General features: G+C 45.4%; 1 protein-coding gene across 1 annotated transcript in view; it reads left to right on the forward strand.

The window, feature by feature from the left end:
- Positions 1 to 6,764: 6,764 nt before the first annotated feature.
- LOC8024825 (solute carrier family 41 member 1) overlaps positions 6,765 to 20,269 on the forward strand; it is an 88,050-nt gene continuing 74,545 nt past the window's right edge. The window contains exons 1-4 of the mRNA XM_040219247.3: positions 6,765 to 7,071; positions 11,165 to 11,272; positions 11,589 to 11,660; positions 12,688 to 12,835. Of these exons, the coding sequence (XP_040075181.1) occupies positions 7,018 to 7,071; positions 11,165 to 11,272; positions 11,589 to 11,660; positions 12,688 to 12,835 (382 nt within the window). The 5' untranslated portion in view covers positions 6,765 to 7,017. The remainder of the gene's footprint in view (positions 7,072 to 11,164; positions 11,273 to 11,588; positions 11,661 to 12,687; positions 12,836 to 20,269) is intronic.

Consider the following 20,269-nt stretch of genomic DNA (forward strand, 5'->3'; position numbering starts at 1 on the left):
CCAAGGAACGGCGCTCCTGGAACGCGTTCCTTTTAGGAGGAACAAAGGAACGCCGCCGTTCCATTTTTACTGAAACGATAAAAAGAATGGCGTTCCTTTTTTTTTTTTTCGTCCAGTGGGGTAATTTGTATTTTATTTCTAAGTGGGGAATTCTAAAGGTATAAAAAATATCTTTACGAAGTGCAGGATCTCGTTAACTTTTTGCTTACTCATCACATGGTTCATTTTGTGATGTCCTCACTTAGTAACAGTCGGGTGAAGGATAGCTTGTGGACATTGTATATTTTTCAGTACCCGAGCCTGCGGTATAAAAAGCAAAACTTTTAGTCGAAGCAAGAAACAAAAAAAGAGAATCTCAAACTAAGCCGTTTTTTTTGTGGTTTTTTTTTTTTTTTTTTTTTTTTGCTTCCACGGATCTTCATACATCCAGAAATATGAGGCCAACTACAGCCATCACTAAACTTCCACAAAGAGACCTAGAGTCACAACAAAACTACAGGTTACCTGACCTCGAACGCATCCTTGTATCCCGAATATTGGTCACTTAAAATATACACAAAATTAATTTTTGTTTCTTCCCCCCTTCTCCCCCCACCCCCCCCCCCCCCCCCCCCCCCTTCAAACTGAACAACGAATACAACCATGACGAAGGACTTGTACTTTTCAAGACTGACCTTCCAAAAGCCCTACCCTCTTCTTCACTTGCTCGTCTTGCAGCGAGCAACATCGAGAAGCAACAGTTGTTAAGTTCAAGCAAGGGTCTTGATTAGATTGAAACGTGTGAGGTTGTTGTAAAACGCTCGTGCAATGTGGAGTAACAGTCCATTTGGCTCGTCTGAACCGCCCATCACATAATAAGGTTGAAAGCTGGGATTTTTAAAGGTTGAAAGGTTAAATGTTTAAACAAATGAAACCCTGTTTCCGCTTGTCTTCTTCTCCTGGTGCCCTTCCATCATTGCATTGAAATTCGTATTTTGCCATTTGATGGGACAGATAAAAAAGAAAACTTGTCTTGATCTAACTAATTATGGTAGTCCCCAAGATACGAATGTAATGTAAATGTAACGATCTGTTTCATTTTTTAAACTGGAACTGGAACGCGTTCCAAAAATTACAAGAAACGAGGAACGAGCTTTTGTTCCATTTTTTCAGGAACGACGTGTACAGCACTGCCCTTAGCTTTAGCTTCATTGCCAAGAAAATTCCCCAGATATAGTGCTCCTGGGAGCAAAGGACTAGACTGTGTCTGAGTTGGAAGGGAAACGTTTCCCACATGACTTCTTGGCTTAAATTATTGACACGGACTATAACTTCTTAAAAATCGGAAAGAGAGAATCATATCAACCTTTAACTAAGGACCTCCACTTTTGAATGAACAGCGAAGCCGGTGAGTCGACTGTCTTTGAGTCACATCTAAAGAAGCTATTCATCATGTTTAACACCACTGTCGTGTGCGTCAGCGGAATGTCTGTTCCATATGTTTAACTTCGAGGCGCCTGAGGCTGTTGCGGTGTAAACCGTAGCAACCTCATGTCGTAGTATCTAAGTTGTGGTTCATATACTGTAAATAAAATGAGGCATTGTAAAAGTAACGTCAAAGTAATTGTGATGTCATGCCATTACTTTTAGCCCTCGGTACTTTGTAACGTAGCTTAATCACATCTTCGCCGTTTTTGATAAAAGTAATTACTAATGTAATTTAATTACTTCTTAATGTAATTTTGCCATCTCTGGTGGAACGTCAGGACAGACGGGTGGCGTCAAAATTTCAGTGGACACAGGCTTGGTTTTTCTATGTGGTGTTTGTTCGCCCTATCTCCGTGAAGCATTGCACGCACGTCAAGTCTTATATAGCAGCTGCAAAACGCTCCCCGCTAAAACGAAACCCACATAGCAATTTCCAGAACGAAATTGGGCTTTAATTTATTTCAGGAAGGTTTATTTCCAAAACATTTCACAGATGCTATGCACCTTGAGTTGCAGGATAATTATTGTAGCGGCGCTGTTTCTACCAGTACGTAGTTTGATTCTGTGGGGATATCCGCACATCAGAGTGTACAGCAACGATAAAGGAAACTGTGCGCGTTTGATTTTTAAAAGAAAGAAGACGATTAGTAGTTTGTTTTGTTTGCAGTTTGTGAGCATCTTCTACGACTGACTCCCACACATTGATGCAAGATCAATGTGGCATCTGCGTTATGAGCCGGGACATCTCGCAAATTGCGTAAATATGTTGGTCTTATGTTCTGCACGATGGTCGTCGCAATCTTTAGGCATCCACAGTAAGGTAATATCTGCAATGAATTGCTGCTTGCTGACCCTTCTGCTGAAAGGAAAGTTCTTCCACTAAAACAAGGAAAGGAGTGGATCGTTTTTTTTTAATATTTTTTGATTGGACTCTGATAGTAAACGTTAATGAGTGTGTTTAGTAAACATGAAAGTGCATATTAGTTGATTGAAGACCTTGTACATATACCATTACACACGACATAGCATTTTTAAAAGTACGAGGTGCGTTTATAAAGTTCGTATTAACGGCACAAAAAATTGAAAAAAAAGAACAAAACAGTAAGCAGTGAGAGAGTGCAGGCGAGCTGGTAAACAATCGACATCTTGTAAACCCTGAGATGGGGAACGATAAAAAAACGGACGAAAGTAAACAGGCATCAACATGAGCGCACATCACTCGAGTTTCGGTAACGTATAACCATCGCGTGAGCTTGTCACAAAGTAGCGAGAAGCTGTAAGGGCAAAGCGCAAAGCGAAGATCACGAAAGACGTCCGTCTGCTTCATGACAGTACCCGGGCCCACTGGGCAGAGGCGACGTTGTCCCAGGCGTCCTCTTTACGTTACGGAATGTTGCGTCACCCCCTCAATTCACTTGACCTCCCAGCTTCCTTCCTCTTCTTTCGCATGAAGACTCATTTGCGTGGAAAGCAATTCAAGGCTGACGAGCGACTGATTGCTGAAGTGGAGCGATTTCTAAACACTCAAAACGAGGAGTTCTATAAAAATGGCCTCCGGCAGGTTGTCCATCGCTGACAAAAGTGTGTTAATTTCGGTGGCGAATGTGTAAAGAAACGCAAAAATCCCACCAGTTTCATTGCTTAATTTCTATTTTTTTTTCGTAACAATAATACGAACTTTATTAACGCCTCTTGTACTATTCTGGTTTTTGTACAAATAATAAATAACCTCCTCTTTTCGGTAAGGTTGTACAATGGCCCTAATGGAAACATATATATCGCTTGTGGAAGCAGGAAGTGGTTTCTTATTTTATATTAAAGCCAGCATGTTGTTGCCATTCTTAACATACGTGTCATTGGAAGCAGTGCTGGGAACGGCTGCCGCTTTTCACTGTACGCATTTCAGGCAATGGCTGTAACCTCCAGATGAATAACAATTTCAACCTTGAGCCAATAATAATAATATATCTGTCATGGGTACTTCAAATGCCTTAAAACGATATGCACCAAAGACCTTCAAAGGCACTAAAGATAAAAATTGGCGCGCCTGCGCACGCCGATGGGCATTCGCAGGGACACTGACACCACCACCCCCCCCCCCCCTCCTCCCCACACACTGACACACACACACAGTTTTTTTCTGTTTGTTTGTTTGTATCTTGATACACAGTAGCCTATATTTTTAATAAAGTAAAAGGACGCAACTGCTCGAAACGAAAACGGAAACATGTGCTCAAAGGCTCGGAGGAGAGCGTTGCCGGAAGTCACGTGGCTTCCGGCAACGCTGACGTCCTTACCCAGTATTTTTTTTTTTTTTTTTCGTTCCACCGGTTTCCGGTTTTTGAGTGTGTGAAGCAGACGACGACCACGATTACGTTGCTTCGACCGGCTGTCGTGCGAATGTGTTATACTTACATCTCTTCACCTCGCCGTTCTGCACTTGAAGATCGATTGGCCGGTACCACGAACCACAGTCTCCGAAGTAGCGGTCACACATCCGTCGCAACGTTGGTCCGTCGTGCGCCGCCATCACGTCGTCCAGCGCGCGCTATATAACTACGTATTGAGAATGACTTATAAGTCTACTCTCCGTGATATGTCAAACACTTTTTTGATCAACGTGTTTGCAATTTTAAACAGACAAAAAAAGGAAACTCGCGATTTTCGTGTTCTTTTTTTTTTTAGTTTGAATGTGTGTTTTAGACGACCCACGACTTCAAGTATATATGGTATGCATCAGTTTGAAGGGACGTAACCATGGAAGAGAGAGAGAGAGGGCGCCTGAGACCGGCCAATACTCGACCGCCGGCTTTCGGGCGGGAAGAATACGAATTTCGAGCAGTAAGCTGCGTTCTGGGCAGTCGGACTGTCATAGGTTATGTTTGAGTCAAACCTCGGCACGCATGGGTACCCTGTCAGTGTCCCTTTAAAGCCGCAATCACCTGGCTCATGACTTCATTAAAAAAAACGTACTGGATATAATGACAGAATTCTCTGAGGACGCGTCTCAGGCACCGATGGAAACTTGTTCAATTTATAAATATATGCATGCTTCTAACATGGCCTGCAAAAAATCGGCCTGGTCCGGGTATCAAACCCGGGACCTCTCAATTTTCAGTGGAGAGCTCTACCAACTGAGCTCAGTTGGTCACATTTCTTAAGATCCTAAATACACGATTATAAATATACATTGCGTTAGACTTATTTCGAATATTCCGCCACTATCACTGAGCGCAGTTTAGTTGTCATAAATAATTGGGCTCAATGTGCGTCAGGGCTGACGCTGATCCCTGTACCTCCTCCATTCTCATAATACGTATCCGGTACGCCGAGGCTGAGAATAGACGAGGTGTGTTACAAAATAAACTGCAGATGTCGTGGTTCACATAAAGATGGCATGCGACAAAGTGTAAATGTAAGCATCAGGCGACACTTTTCACAATAAGTCGAGAAACGCGGTGAAACTCGACGCAGAACACGAATGGAACGCCTTCGCCAAGGCGCGGAGGGGGGAGTGGAGCGACGAGTTAAAGCCACCTCGTGGCGGGTGCGTCATGTGATTCCATGATGGCAGCGACCCATCTGACCGCAGCTGAAAGGTCTACAATGGCAGCCAAAAGTCGTAATATCCTTTTTTTTCTTTTGTTTTTTCATAACCTTTATTATTTTCAACTTTTGTAAGACGAGAAATTGAATGTCACTTGCTTCGAATGGCGTTTGAGCGATTGGCCATTCAGTATATACGCCCCACTCCTGTCGCAGCACGTATTCACGCGCCACGAACCTCGAGCTGACTCGCATATTATATAAATACCATTCGATGGAACTGACATTAATTTACCCTCCCATGGGACAGGGCAACTAACTGCCATATTTGCGTTTCTCGGGAGAGCATTAGTGCTAATTACTTGTCTTTCTAAGTTTGCAAACCCCTCCTCACCCTAAACGGCAGTTTTGTGCAAACAATAAGTAACATGAACAGTAAAATTCCAGATCGACCTCGTTTTGTTACTCTTTCTATTGGCGACGTGCTTGACCAAGAGCGTCGCTGTGGTCCGCCTTTCACGATGGTCCAAGCGCTTACTATGAAGACTCTAGTATAAGTAATTCTGCTTGGCGCAAAGAACAGTAATTATTAGACTCAACTTTGCCTGTCAACCTTGACAACGATAGCCTATCCACCCGGCTTCTTACACACACTATCGAAATTTCGGTCGCAAATATTAATTTTCGCCGTGAAATCCCCGAAACCTATCATCAACAACTGGTACAGAGTAGCCAAAGTTGTGGCGGTGGCGCCTTCTCGTGTTTTTAAGAATAACGTAATCACCCATATTTGCCCCCATGCTCGTGATCCTATGTTATCATCTGTATGGTGCGTTTCGAGAGTACGAAGGAAATAGTTTTAGGCATTACCGTTCCCTCGCATGTTTGTGTTTTTCATTCGCGGGCATCTCGATTGACGTACAAATGACGTGCCAGAAGTACAAGCGCAGCAGATGGCTTTGGCAGAAGAGAGTTGCAGCTACCCGTACTTGATGCGTGGAAACGTGTTTGACGTTCGTGGGTGCGTAGCTTTGACAAGAGTGAAAACGCATGTGCTTGATCAGACGAGCAGAAACGTAAAAGTCGCCAAGTGCGCCTGGCCTCTAAACATACCAACACATCTCTGAAATAGTATCCTAAATATTAGGCCAAAGCAACTTTTTGTCGGGAAGTTATCGCATTTTAAATTTTGGTTTTCTCCGTGTTCTTTATACTGAAAGTCTCGGCTTGGAACAACGAAAAGGTTACGCCAGCGGCAAGCAGGGGTTTACTCTTCGGACTGTACGACTTGTTCTCAGCTTATCACAAGCGGTTTCATGGTGTCAAATGAGTGCTCTGGAAGCTCGCTCCAGCACCCGCGCAGCAGCACGAAACAAATGCTCAGAATAGTCCATTTTAAAAACTGCCGGCTCGACTGGCGTGTCTGCTTGCCACTGAGGTAGCGGTACCTAGAAGCGCAGGCTGAACATTCGGCAAAGCCCTATACGTTGGTTTTTGGAGGTGTACTTCCATACCAAACCTAAAATAAAAGTCGAGGTGATTTGAATCATTATACAAATGAATAAATAAATTATGATAGTGTTAACTATTTAAATTGGGTAATTGTTGTGAAAATAATCTAGAAAGCTTTTCTTTATCGTTTTAGCGCGGAAGCATCGACGTGGTTACTGCTATCGATGAGCGTGCAGTTGAACCCGAAATTGAAATATTACTTTATTAAGAGCCGGTACCTTTTTCCTCTTTGACAGCCTCCAAAAGGATCTTCCGAACAACGGCATCTTCGAGCATGAACTGGTCGTGGAGGACCTTCGCTTGCCTGCCTCCAGGGCCGCTTTTGTCAAGAAGCCACCAGCGGTCATTCTGGAGACTGGCGGAGGAGATGGAGAGCCTCGGAACGAACCACCGCCTTTGGACGTCTTGCGCCTCAGCGAATCCTCGTGCTTGCTAGATGTTCCACCTGAGGAGTCGTGTTCCGCATTCCTGTATCAGGTGTTCCCTACGTTCATGCTTGCTGGGGCCGGCATGGTTGCAGCGGGACTGCTGCTTGACATTGTGCAGGTGATCTTCTCTTTCTTCATCGGTGTTCAAGAAATTGTCTCAAATTTAATTTCGTCGTAAGGCAAGTCCGAACAGGATACTTCGAAGCGCGTGAAGCGAAAGAACACATGCATATGAAGTGAAATTTTGTGTCCGCCCGTCTGTCTTCTGTTTCGACACGAACCAGGCAAGCATCACGACTTTCCTCCTCGCCTCCTCTGCTTTTTAGTGGCGTCGGTGCTCGTCAGGGTATATCTACTCTGCCGCGTCCCTCCGCGGCCGTGGCCATGAGAGGAGGATCGAAAACGTCCGGCCATTCATGTTCGGCTCGCGCAAAGACGCTTCGCCTCCTTGCCCTCGTATCCTCCCTCCCATTTTTAGGGAGCTCAGACAACACTTTCTGGAAAACAAGGCCGTAGCGCTAATAGAGATGTCTTCATCAGCGAAAGCCGACGCTGAGCACAGATTGGACACGACCATTGCGTCAGCGCTCGGCTCAAACTTGACTCAAAGTTGAGCACTGACGCAGCACTCGTTTCCAACCTGTGACCAGCGTTGGCCTTCGCTGGTGACGACAAAATGTCAGCACTACGGCGTCGCGTGTTCTAGGCGGTGTTGGCTCAGACTTGAACAGTAGCGGAGGCTTTGCTGATAACCAGCTGAGCGTGTGAGTGGCTGTCCGCACCCACTTGATGAGCACGCTCCAGGTCTCCGTCAAGAACGGAAACAAAAACAAAAAAACGTTCCCCTAGGCAAAAACAAAAATCTGAAGTTCAACGCAGCAGTGCGACAAGTTTCTTCCGCCATTTTAGCGAAATAAACGACTACGGTGTTTATTTTGGCGTACGCCAAATCCACTACCGTAGTCAAAGCGGACGGGTATTGAGATCGGCGTCCTACGCCGCCACCGGACGAGTTCACTCGCCTACCAGTCGCTAGCTAGTGGGTATACTCACTAACTCTTGCTACATATGTTGGATATCTACCACGTATATAGAATTAAAACGAAAGCAGCTTACCATTTATCTTTAAACGGCTAGCGCCACAGGGGCAGGTGCCGCTTGAACGGCGTACTCGTTAAACGAGAACGATCGTGACGTCAAGTCCGCTTAGCGGCTGATTTCCAGTGTTGCCGGGGCCTTGAGCGGCTAGTTTCGGTTTTGTCGGCCGCACCCCAAACGAAACTTTGAGGCGTCGATATCTTTAAAACTACGTACAATACTGAGAAAACAATTACACCTTGTAATTCAGGGACGCTGACTGCGCTAAAAACAGTCAAAATCCCAAAATCGAAGCTATGGACCGGAGTTGCCCTTTAACCCAGATAGCGAAAAGTAATACCCCCAGTACTCTACGTTACAGTACTTCTGCAGCAAGACCAATACAACTGGCGCCCTGTTGCGTACCCGTCATGACATTTTACAGAAGTTTTAACGGGCTACTCACAGAAAGATAAAGAGGCATTGGGTCTACTCGTTGGCTGAGAAAAATTCCACCAGTTTGTCTATTGTGTGAAAGTAACACTCGACACTGATCATCACCCACTCATATCTATCTGTAAGAAATCCATAGGCGAGATACCACCACGTCCCCAGATATTTTTTTTATTTCTTTACTAAAATACGATTTCACAATACAGCACGTTCCAGTCAAGAAAGTGTTAGTTGCTGTAATGCTGTCAAAAGCACCCGTCAATGAAGGGTCTAAAGACGCCACTGCTGACATCGATTCATGCAACCAGTGTACTTTGGGACTTAGTGTCAGCAGCGACCTTGACGAGGTTGACCGAGGAAGCTGGAAAAGATACGGTATTGCAACAGCTGATTCTGGCAGTTGCCAAGAACTTGCCTTTCAAAAATGTTTTCAAGTCATTAGAGTCGCATCTAACGGTAATAAAATAAATTATGTTAAAAGGAAACAGTGTCGTAGTAACACAAAGCATGCGTGTGGAAATGCTGGAACGTTTGCATGACGGAGATCAAGGAATAACAAAATGTAAAGCTAAAGAACGCAGAATTATATTTTGGCTGGGCTAAATGCAGACATAATTTCGACGACAAGCAGCTACTCAGCTTGTCGACGTTATGCTTACGCACAAGCAAGTGAATGCGAGACAACCCGGAACTTCCAAGGAGTCGTGTGGGAAGTGATGTATTCGAGTTTGCGGGAAACTCGTATTTAATTGCGTTTGATGCGTACTCCAATTATCCGAAAATCGAAACGCTGATTGAGAAACTCAAAGCTATATTTGCTATACACAGGATGCCGTTGGTACTCACTTCTGGCAATGGTCCGCAGATCTCATCATACGAATTCAAAGCGTTCGCGTCTTTCAATTACCTCGAACACATGGCCTCCAGTCCCAGATTCCCACGCTCGAACAGTCTAGCTAAAAAGGGTGTTCAAATTGTAAAACAGAATTTTAAGAAGACCAGCTCTGCTGGTGAGGGCAAGTGGCTTCTGCTCCTAAAATATATATCAACACCTCTTGAGAATGATCGCTCACCGAGCGAAATACTTACGAACTGAAATTTAAGATAAAGGTCGCCCAACTTCTTTTGTATGGAAAAACACGTTAGAAAGAAACATCAAAAGCTAAGCAGCGCATCTCTTCTGCGTGAACTTTACCCTGGCGACATTGTAAGGATGAAGAATGCTGGAACATCCGAGCAAAACGCGAAGGTAATTCGCAAGGTTGCACCGAGTTCTTTTCGAGTCTAAACAGAGAACAATCATACATTTCGCAGGAACAGGCAGCAACTGCATTACGGACACAAGAGAATTTTGAACTATACACAGACGCCACGGACAGCGAAATTAAAGACCTTCTTGATTCGAACCCAGAGCAACACATATTCTGCCAACCCGACACCACCAGAACTACAAATGCAGCACCTGGAGCTTCTAGTGCTACACCCAGTTCACAGGACATCCCAATAAAATCTTCCAGACAACGCAGGCCGAAAACTAGTTATAATGCAATTAAATGCAAAGGCTGTGTTTGGAGATTTGTGTCTGTCCTTTGTCCCTTTGTTCCTCTTCTCCAGGGATTATTTTCGTCGAAAACTAGGCTGCCGTACGACGAAAACTTTGAATAGATCGTCCAAGTTTCAATTTTCTTTGCTTTGTTTCGGCGTGTGTAGTGCGTGTTACCTTTAACGTGTTTTCTTTAAAATTTTCTTGGCATTGTTTTAGTGTTACTTTTTATGTGGATACGTATACCAGTTTTTCTTCTCCTTTCTCAAAAACAAAGAAAGATTTATTGTATAACAGTCTGGCAACTATACGCTCCCTCATCTATAATGACGTGACACCGATAAATATTGCTGTCAATGGACATATTGGCCGTGCCTATCCTTCTCGTCTGGTACAAGTATTGGGTGTTGTAGTCTCAAATGGCAATACTGCTCCGGGAAAAAAAACGTACAGAACATGAAGGGAAATTAGGTCATACCTTATCAAGGGAGGTCTGGTATCATCATTTTTAAAACTACTTCTTAGGCAGGTTCAGTTTCATCCTGTAAGCATGTCCTCATTCATTGCTACTGGATGCTTATCTTTGTGACTATAAGGCTCTAATTGACATTAAAACTGTTTATAAAAACGTAGTGCCCATCACTTTAAAATATCGATGGGCTTGCCAAAAAAGAATAAAACTCTTTATTTCTGCGTGTTTTCGAGCGAACGTACAGGAGATAGTTTTACGACCAGTAAATATTGCAGCCGGCAGTTTTCGAATATATGACCGAGTTTTCAGTTTCAAAAGTTGTCAGCAGAATGTTAAATTCGGCATGTAATAAAGATCCTGGCGGCTATCTGTTCCAATTAAATTGTGTCCAAAGTACCTATACTAACCTCGTTGTAACCACATTGTCTAGCCACCTTCGATCGCAGTACATATTGTAAACTGCGATTTTTTTTGCACTTTTTTTTCTCCCACGCAATCATTCCATCTGTTTACCTGAGTATGTATAATCTATTACTCCAACATGCTTCGATCTCGGCATAATTAACTGTATCATCCAGAGTTTGCTTTATTCTGCTCAAGGCCATCCTTCTTACCCCTCCTTTAACTACGTCGCCCAAATCCTGACGACGAGAACTGATTTTGCAGTCCTGGCAAGTCTTCATCGATGTCTCCCAGCTCTTCGTTCTGGTGCCTGCACTGCTGGGTCTCAAAGGAAACCTGGAGATGACTCTGGCCTCGAGGCTATCGACACAGGTGCGTGAAGTCAAGCGTTTATATCTGTCACCGAGGTAACCACACTAGGATAAGTAGCGCATGCCGTCAAGCCAGACGAACGCCAAGGAAGTACTGAAAAAATGCTGAGATAGAGAAATCTGTCAATTTTCTCCGTAATGTTTGAAACTACCAGGTGTTGATTCTAGTTCACACTTTCTCGGTCTTAGAAACAAAAGCGTTTTTATTTACAGATAATTTGTCGGTGTGAAAAATCAAAACCCAAACTGGAATTAGAAAAAAAAAAGACTAGTACTGCCTTATCCTTATGTGACCTTTTTTTTTCGTAAAATTTTAGGCCCACCTAGGGAAAATGGATTCCCTGATGGAAGTCCTCAACATCACCTGCGGTAACATGGCCTTGCTTCAGGTAACACACCCGCAAAAACTATACGGCCATAACAGAAATAAGTGGGGTATCGCAACCAGCCGCCATCTACAAGTGTTGGGCGACAACGGTCCTGGCACTTGTTTAAACGCAGAAAAGGGAAATTAATGATTGTACCAATTTTCAGTGGTTCACTCCTAGATGATCCCTTGCTTTCTGATTTAGTGCGCTAACAGCCTTCTTTAAGAAGGTACCGTCCCTCACATGTTTGCGGTACTCTCAGTCGTAGATTTCTGCTCACAGGTACCGTAATGGCCTTGCATGAAACCATCAGGTGACAACGGGATATGTCGTTTGATATCAGGAATTCGCTTGTCCCTTGCGTGTCTTCTTCTTTACACATATAGTTCTTGCAGTTGTGCCGATGACCCTACGATTTAAAAAGGATGTTGTCTCCCCAGCGTAAGCTGCAAGCCAAACAACCATTGGTACCATCGGCACACCAGGTGAAATGACGGCCAGTTGAAACAAAAAAACGAAATTTCAACCCTCGCGTTTTTTTTTTCTTCTTTTTATGCGTGATGGCGTCTATGTGGCGGTTCAGTGTAACTACTACAGTCCTTATTACTAAGTAGTTTTTTTCTTTTTTTTTTTTAATTCAGTGGTTCTCAAATGGGGTTCCGCGGACCTCTTCGGGTCCGCGAAGGCATTGTAGGGGTCCACGAGGACCTGTTTCATCAGTCAAGCCTGGTAATAAAAGTTGCCTTTTTTTCAGATTGTCCAGAAACTTTCCAATTTTCGGGCAAGATCTCTCGTGTGAGCGTCAATGAGAGAAGTTTATTTCACACTAGCCCTTAGTTATATCCAAATATTAAATCATTATCATAATTAACCTGTACCTTTTCCTTCCTCCCGTCACGAACCGGATCCTCCATCATCTGCGCCGATCCACAAGGGGTCCGCGAAACATCAATGGTTGAGAACCACTAGTTTAATTGTTCAGTATATCTTTATTTCTGAGTTCCTCCGAGCGATCTTAAATCGTCTTTTTCCCCGACCTGCTTCGTAGTGCCAGTCCTTGGTGGTGGGTGCCATGGCCTCGCTGTATGCCATCGTCACTTCCCTGGTTGTGTTTTCCGAAGACATTTCGCTGAGGCATGGGATTCTTGTCCTGAGTAGCGCCGTGATCACTGTGTCGGTGGCGAGCTTTATCTTGGGTAAGTGCTCGAAAATATGTTAGCCCAAAATAAGGGCTGTGCTTCCGTAGTACTCTGCTGCAGATTACGTCGGAATTGGTTGTCTTTTCTGACTGTTACGTGCCGTGGATTAAATTGCGCCGAACCACATAGCGGGTGAATAAGCATATCAAATGTCGGGCGCGGTCATAATACGTTGCCTCTTCTGTTCATCTAAGTCTTCTTCAGTTCGCTTCTTGCACTTGTGCAACATTGTGAAGGTTGCGGCACATCCAGTGAGCGCCTTTCCCCCGACCCGCGCATGCATTTTTAAAGAGATGACAACGGCGCGCGTACTTCACTTTCCCTCTCATTCGCATGTGTTTCAATGTGACGACCGGAATATTTCAGGGGAGTTGCTTACAGGACTGCTACCACATTTAACAATATATCGTGTGATAGGAAACAGATTATAGCGGGGCGAAAGATTACAGAATCATAAGAGACCCATAGCAAAGATATGCCTGTTATGGTTTTCATCCAGCAGCATACGAAGGAAAACTGAGACTTTCTTCATGAAACTGCTCCTAGGTGGCTATGCCAATGATTATTTTTAACGCAGATTCTGTTTACGGGCTGTATTTCGTGCAAAAGATGCCACACTCTAGTGTTACGAAAAATCGTTTCGCATATCTAAAACAAGACAACATGAAGCACACAATGACTATACGGAGTAATGCATAAGCATCTAAAATAATGCATTTTTAATTATAATTAATCTTACGAATTCATATTAGGGTTAATACATTGTAAAACGCGATATATACCAAGTGGCTCAGTGGGAACCCAGGCCACGACCGTGCGATCCGCAGCTCAACGCCTTTTGTCGGCGTCATGAGAGGTGAAACAAAGCACAAACAGCAGGACCAAGTATGGCTCACGGGAGCCTGCGTGAACAGGCGACCGTCGGCGCTCACAGCTATACAGCGCGACAACTTTTCTTGGCAATGCAGTGGAAGGTACAGGCCCGCGTTCCCTCTCCCATTTTGAGTGTGCGCAGGCTCTCCTCCTCTCCCCGGAAATGGGGGAGGAGGAGAGCCTGCATACACTAGAAATGGGAGAGGGGACGCGGGCCTGTACCTTCCACTGCATTGCCAAGAAATGTTGTCGCGGAGTATAGCTCTCGATTGACAAAGCCTAGCTCCACGTGTGACGTCATCAAAATGAGGCTATAAAAGCGGCTCGTCTGCGTCCGCCGTCGCTTGTGTTCCTCTGCTGTTTCTCCTCCGTCTAAATCCGGCTGCAGCGATCGCCAGACGCGACCATGAAACGGCATTCCAGCGTTCCATTCTGCACAAACCATGGTTTAATACAAGCGTCTGTCGATGTGCGGTAAAAAGCGACCGAAAGAACTAAAACAAAATATGCAGTTTTTTTCAGTTTTTATTTTTTTATTTTGTTTTTTGTTTTTTGTTTTCTAACTTTTCTTGCATAGTGCGTCCGCGAGCAAGGTGGGTGAGCGTCATGACGAACGATTAAAACGCCAACTAAAAATATTTCCTTGAGCAAGCCAGGTGCACTGCTCAAAATTGGAGAGCTACGTGCGTTCCGAAGCGAAATGACGGAAACATACCTGGACAAACCTGATGCGAGACGAACGCGATAAATACATTCAGCATCAAAACGCGAAAATGAGCAAGCCAAACTAGATCGAGCAAAACAGTTGACGTGGGACGCTAGGTTTTCGCTAGTCCCACTACGAAAGCCAGCATTCGCACAGGGCTTCCGAAGTGCTTGCGACAGTTGTTTCGTGCAAACTACATCGGTATCTCCCACTTAACAGCTCCATGAACGCGAAGCGACTCGCACTCCGAAAAACAGGCGAGCTCAACGTGTTACTCAGTGTGTCAAACGCTCGCCGTAAACGCCGGCAGCCATGTTGTTATCGTTTGAAAACGAAACAGAAAAGACGATCTCGTGATATTTTAAAGCGTGAGCATTAGAACGCTCATTTTCAGGAAAACCCGCCGATGTCAGTTTGTGCGTCCGTGTGTCAGCGCCATGCATGACGTCGCGAGGAGAGTGGAATAGTGAGGGGGTATCGTGGTTAGAGTTTAATGCCTCACCACGGCGGTGGGGAGAGAATGGGATGGTGACGCTTGCTGACGTCAGCGCTTCGGACTAATACGAGTGTCGCACAGCTGGCGCAGAGCCAGAGACAAGCGGGCGTGGCGCGGCTTTGGAATACGGCCCAGCTCAGTTGCCGCTCCGGCGATGGGTGTGGTTCTTTCAAAGCCAAAAGTCAAATTTAGAAGTTTTACGTGCCAAACCAACGACGGGCATCTGGCACGCCCAGCGGAGGACTGAGGATCAATTTCGACCACCTGGGGATCTTTTGACGTGCAACCGAAATCTGCGTTACACGGCGCCTTCTCCGCAATAAGCTTCCGTCAGATTGCGGGCACCTCGGCCGTGTGGTTGTTTCCACGAATGGTAAAGGGGTTGAAAAGAAAAACTTTAAAACGGATCATAAACGATCTGAAAGGGGTCAAAAACGCATAGCAAAGGGTGATAAACGGCAGGAAAGCGGTGATAAAGGTATGACAAGTGGTCCTAAACGATTGCAAAGATGTAAAAAGGGAGTGAGAAAAAAATGCTAACGCATTCTATCGAATAAATTCCATTGATCGTCGAACAATTTTTTAAACAATGCTTGATTTATATAATTTGTTTCTGAAACATAAAAAGTCGTATAAAAGACTAAAAGACTATAAACAATTTTACTACTCATTTTGCAAGTCAATCATCTCTTCAACCAATCAGAGCCGAGAAAACGTGCTAAGCGAGATAAGCACCGGGGAAAAGAAGGGGGGGGGGGGGGGGGGGTGCCCAGAGCAAGGCTACCCCCCTCCCTTGGATTGAGTCTAAAGGCGAAACATTTCATCCCAAAATTATTTTTTTCGTAAAAAAATAACAAAATGAAATGTTCTCACCATTACATTTTTTCTCTTTTTTTTTTTGCATTTTCGTGTTATTTTAGTGTTTCACACTGCTTATACATCATACAAAAGACAGTCCCCATACAGAGTCCAACGCGAGTCACCGCGAGATTCGTGCTTCGAATGCCGCATGGCAATGAGTTGAAGGAGAGAACTTCAAGTGAGTACCATGTAATTACTTCAAATCCGTTTTACACGCTTAGCTTGAGCTTTTGTACATTTGATCATGTATTCGCATTCTTTCCTCGCAATATTGCCTCCTTAAGCGCTGCGAGGCAACCTGAATAAATTAGCAAATGACCTCGGCACGCGTCATTCAATCCACGAATATTGCGGTGACTTCTGTTTGCAGACTGTTTTTGTATGATGTATGGGCAGTCGATCCCGGCCACACCGTGATCCTGGCTTTGAAAAGATACAGAACCGAAATTTAGGTTTTGCAAAATAAGGCCGCACAAGCGTCGAACGGGACGCTACAAACTCTAAAACCCGACTCATACATCGATATCCCAAACGGATGGCCGTATTTTTAGAAAAGAAGGGCGCGATCAAGCGAGAAAGCTGACGCCACTATCCTCCTGAAAAAGTTGAGAATGAAGGGAAGCTGCTTTTCTCCTCCTCGCTTCGGTTCACCAGCTCGACGGGACGAAGCGAGGAGAAGAAGGAATGAAAATCGTGACGTCACATGTCACGTTTCTTGCACGTTTCTTTTCCAAGAATATAGCCATCCGTTAGAGATATCGCAGTATGAGTGGTGTTTCTGCGTTCTGCAACGTCCTTCCTATCGCTCCAGCACTGTTTTGTGAGCTCGAAATTTCAGTTCGGTATCCCTTTAAGGAATCAAGGCGCCACGTGACCCCCGGAAGAGGCATATTCCGAATATTTACCACGAGAATTCATTCTACTTCCTTCAACTGCGTTATACACAGCACCTTCAGCGCTAAATACTCCTTGAGCGGGTTAAAACGTTCCATTCGAGAGAGCACGTTCGATTGCACTCTCGACGTTGTGCTTTTGCTCCGTGACGACGGAGAGGCTGGTCGCCGAAACACCGATATACCGGATTCGCAAAGACAGCAGATGGCAATCTTTGCTGTTTCGGAGAGTTTACACGGCAATAGATGGCGGAAACTGCACCTCTCAATCCAGAGGAAAGAACCTCAAAAATGCGTGCTTTTAGCCGTTCCATCTACGCAAAAGCTTTTCGGCAACAAGGCCATGGGACTGTTGCGGAGTAAGATGTACTCAAAGTATTTCTGAAACCCGTGAAAACGCTTCATTAAAGCATACGCCTTACACTCTCCACTCCTGAATAATTTTAAACTTGTATTCGTCCCTCTGATAAACCCGGTGAGAACAAGGGAGTGTCGTTTGTGCAATCCCTCTGGAACCACCCAAAGCTCTCAGTAACCAAGCGTAGCTTCCAATGGCGCACGAATAATACACTACGCACGACTCATTATCTGCTCCCCTGGTTTACGAGAATCATAAAGGCAAGTTTTATTTTTTTTTTTTCTATCGTCGCATCAATGTTGATCTTATTATACAGTCACAACTCGATACTTTTGCTTTTTTTTTTTTTGCATTGCTGACGTTTAAGAGGGAAAACAAAGTGTGCGTAGAGGCGCGTGGACATCTGTACACACGCAAGGTGCGGGCACTGCGCGTGCGCAGAGACCAGATTCGACTGTGGCGAAACTTCTGCGAACGCGCAGAGCCGACGGCAGTGCCACCACCGTGGTGTGACGTCAGAGGGTTGAGGGTGAAACAAGGAGACGCCAGGCTCTTTAAATCAACCGGAAAATTCGGTTTCTTAACCTATCGGGCCACGACTTTGTGCAGCGTTGCCCACAGATGGTGCATTTTTTTTTTTTTTTGTAAAATTTGCGAAGAGCGAACTTGCCTGAGGAAAAAGTAAAGGAGGAAAAAGGCTTAGCTCCTATGGAAACGCAGAGACGCCACCGGTCTGCAAACAACACGGCGCCGTTTCGCACGGGAGACAAGAGATGGCGCAACAAACGCCGCCAACGACTAAAAAGGCCAAGAGGCCTTTTCAGCAATCGATCTTTTCAACTCAAAAGCGGCACGCGTTCCGCAGGCGGCGACAGTCGCAGAAACAAAAAAGACAGGCGCGGTAACAGCAAGGAACTGCAGTTCCTTGTCTGCAAAAGGGCCGGCTCTCGACGGTAATATATAATGCGCGTGTTGCGCACCCCCATAACAAGCGCTGCTTGCTCGGCTAACGTCTACCGATCTCAACAGTGACATACCATAGCCTCCTCTATTAGCGATGTGCGCGGCCAAAAGCGTCGCTGTGGTCAGCTTTCCACGATTGGCCAAATCATGGGCATATGAGCACTGTCAGATTGTTAACTTTGATGGTGCTAGTTTCGGATTGCGACGGCTCCTAGCTTCTACTGTGCTTTTTAAACACACCATCGAAGTCGTCGTCGCCCTCGATGGTAAGTAGAGAGAATAACAACTAGTGACGTCACGGCGAGGCAAGTCCCAGTCGTGACGTCACGGAGGCAAACCATAAGCCTGGCAGATCGCCGCGAGACGTGGCCGCCGAAAGTGAAAAGGTAGAGCGGCAGACAAGGGGCCAGAGCCGTTTATACTGAGAGAGTTTGGACACTGGGTGGAGCTGGTTGCCCGCTAGAACCAGCGTATTTTGCGAAAACACAAAATAGCTTTACTTTTTTGTCTTCTTCATTCCCAAGAATCGCATAGAGTTTCTGTGAGTCAGAGCCCCAAAATAGCGCACGGGAGTTGTCGCTCCCCGGTCGTCAGACTACGCTGCTATAGTTGCCATGCTGTCAACATCTCCTCAAGAAGGCCAAACTCTCTCAGTATAAACGGCTCTGCCAAGGGCATGAACGGGCGATCCGCTGCGGCGAGACGCCGAATCACACTTGTTCCGAGCGATGGAATGTCCGCTCGTGCTTCTCGCGTTCCTCAGGCTACCGCTTCTTTTCTCGTCGGCTCTGAAAACCATGTTTCAGGTCCTCGCCACTGCAAGGGCTGTGCGCTGACGTTTAGTTTCCCCGAGAGATGCTATGTGCTGGGTTCTGCAGCGCGTGCTTCCGCCGTATGCGCTTCGAGCTGCGGTCGTTAGCACATTGAGTATAGAGAAGGCTATGGACAGACATATCCACCTGTCATAATAAATTAGTTATCCCACAAAGTGGAAACAAAAAGAACCGTGCAGTACTCTTAAAGGGTTGATGATTGGACTAGTTGGTAATTCAACATCTAAACGCTATTCACAAAACACGTAGAGAAAAGAGACAAGACACAGGAAAGAGCGTAACTCACAACTATGTTTACTGAGATGAAGAGAAGGAAGAACATTGTAAAAATTCATCACCCAAAAAAAGGCAAAAGGTCTCCAATCTAACAAAACTGATCTCGAAAAAACAAGACAAGTGGTAATCTCGTATCTTCGCAAGATCTCACACAAATTTAAAAAAAGAACGTAGCAAGTCGTTATGGGGCCCGAGTTGTTTCTCCGGCACCGCAAAAAATGAGCCGAATTCGCCCAAAAGTCAACTCACTAGCCGAAGGTGCTACAAAACACAAGTGCACTAAGAAACATGCCAAGCCTTTCTTTCCGTGCACTTCAGGCGTGGTGTATAATTTACCACTCTCGTGTGGCATGCGCTACATCGGTCAAACGGGCAGATTCCTACGCTAGCATGATTACTCCCCGAGAGCCACAGTAGGAGGACATCTTGCAACACATTGTAAAGAGTGCACATGCAGTCCGTTATCCAGGGAAACGAGCATCCTAGTGAGGCACAAAGACAAATTGACCCGCGAGGTGCTGGAAGTTTACCACGTCCTATCTGAAGATAGGGAATGCATTAGTGTTGAATCCGTTGCACTAACAAACAACGAAGTAGACTTCTTAACACAGACAATGAAGGCTCCGCATGAACCACGATTGCCGCGAGACGTCAGGCAAGCAAAAAGCAAATTTTGTGTGTATGTTTATGCAGCCGGAAGTTAGTCTGCCCCAGTGGGCGTCTGGTGTCTCAGCTGTAGATGAGCAATTTAGCCAGTGCGGTACAACCGCTAGCCTGGGGTCTTTAGCGTCCACCAATGAAGACTCCGCACGAGCCAAGATTGATGCAAAACACTCTGCACGATGGTAACGTCTTCATCTAATCCCTTCTCTTTTAATTCGTGCCAGCGTCGAGACCGCGTAGTTACCGACGCCCTCCTTCTCCTTTTTCCCCTTTATTATGGGCAATAAACGCATTATGAACTGAACGGTAACGGCCAAGGGGTGGATCGGTGGCCAAGTGGGCGAGCGCACATCAGCTCGGAGCACGTGGAGTGAAAGCTCGCGCTGCAGGACCCCCACCCCTGCCCGTTTCGATCTGTATGAGCATCGTACCGGCGTGCAGTCGTGTATCACTATTGCGTGATGCACCTTAAAGGGGTACGGAAACCAAATTCTGGAGCTCATTTCTTT

This window comes from Ixodes scapularis, unplaced genomic scaffold (assembly GCF_016920785.2).
Source record: "Ixodes scapularis isolate PalLabHiFi unplaced genomic scaffold, ASM1692078v2 PGA_scaffold2__306_contigs__length_199485367, whole genome shotgun sequence".
Classification (NCBI taxonomy): domain Eukaryota; kingdom Metazoa; phylum Arthropoda; class Arachnida; order Ixodida; family Ixodidae; genus Ixodes; species Ixodes scapularis.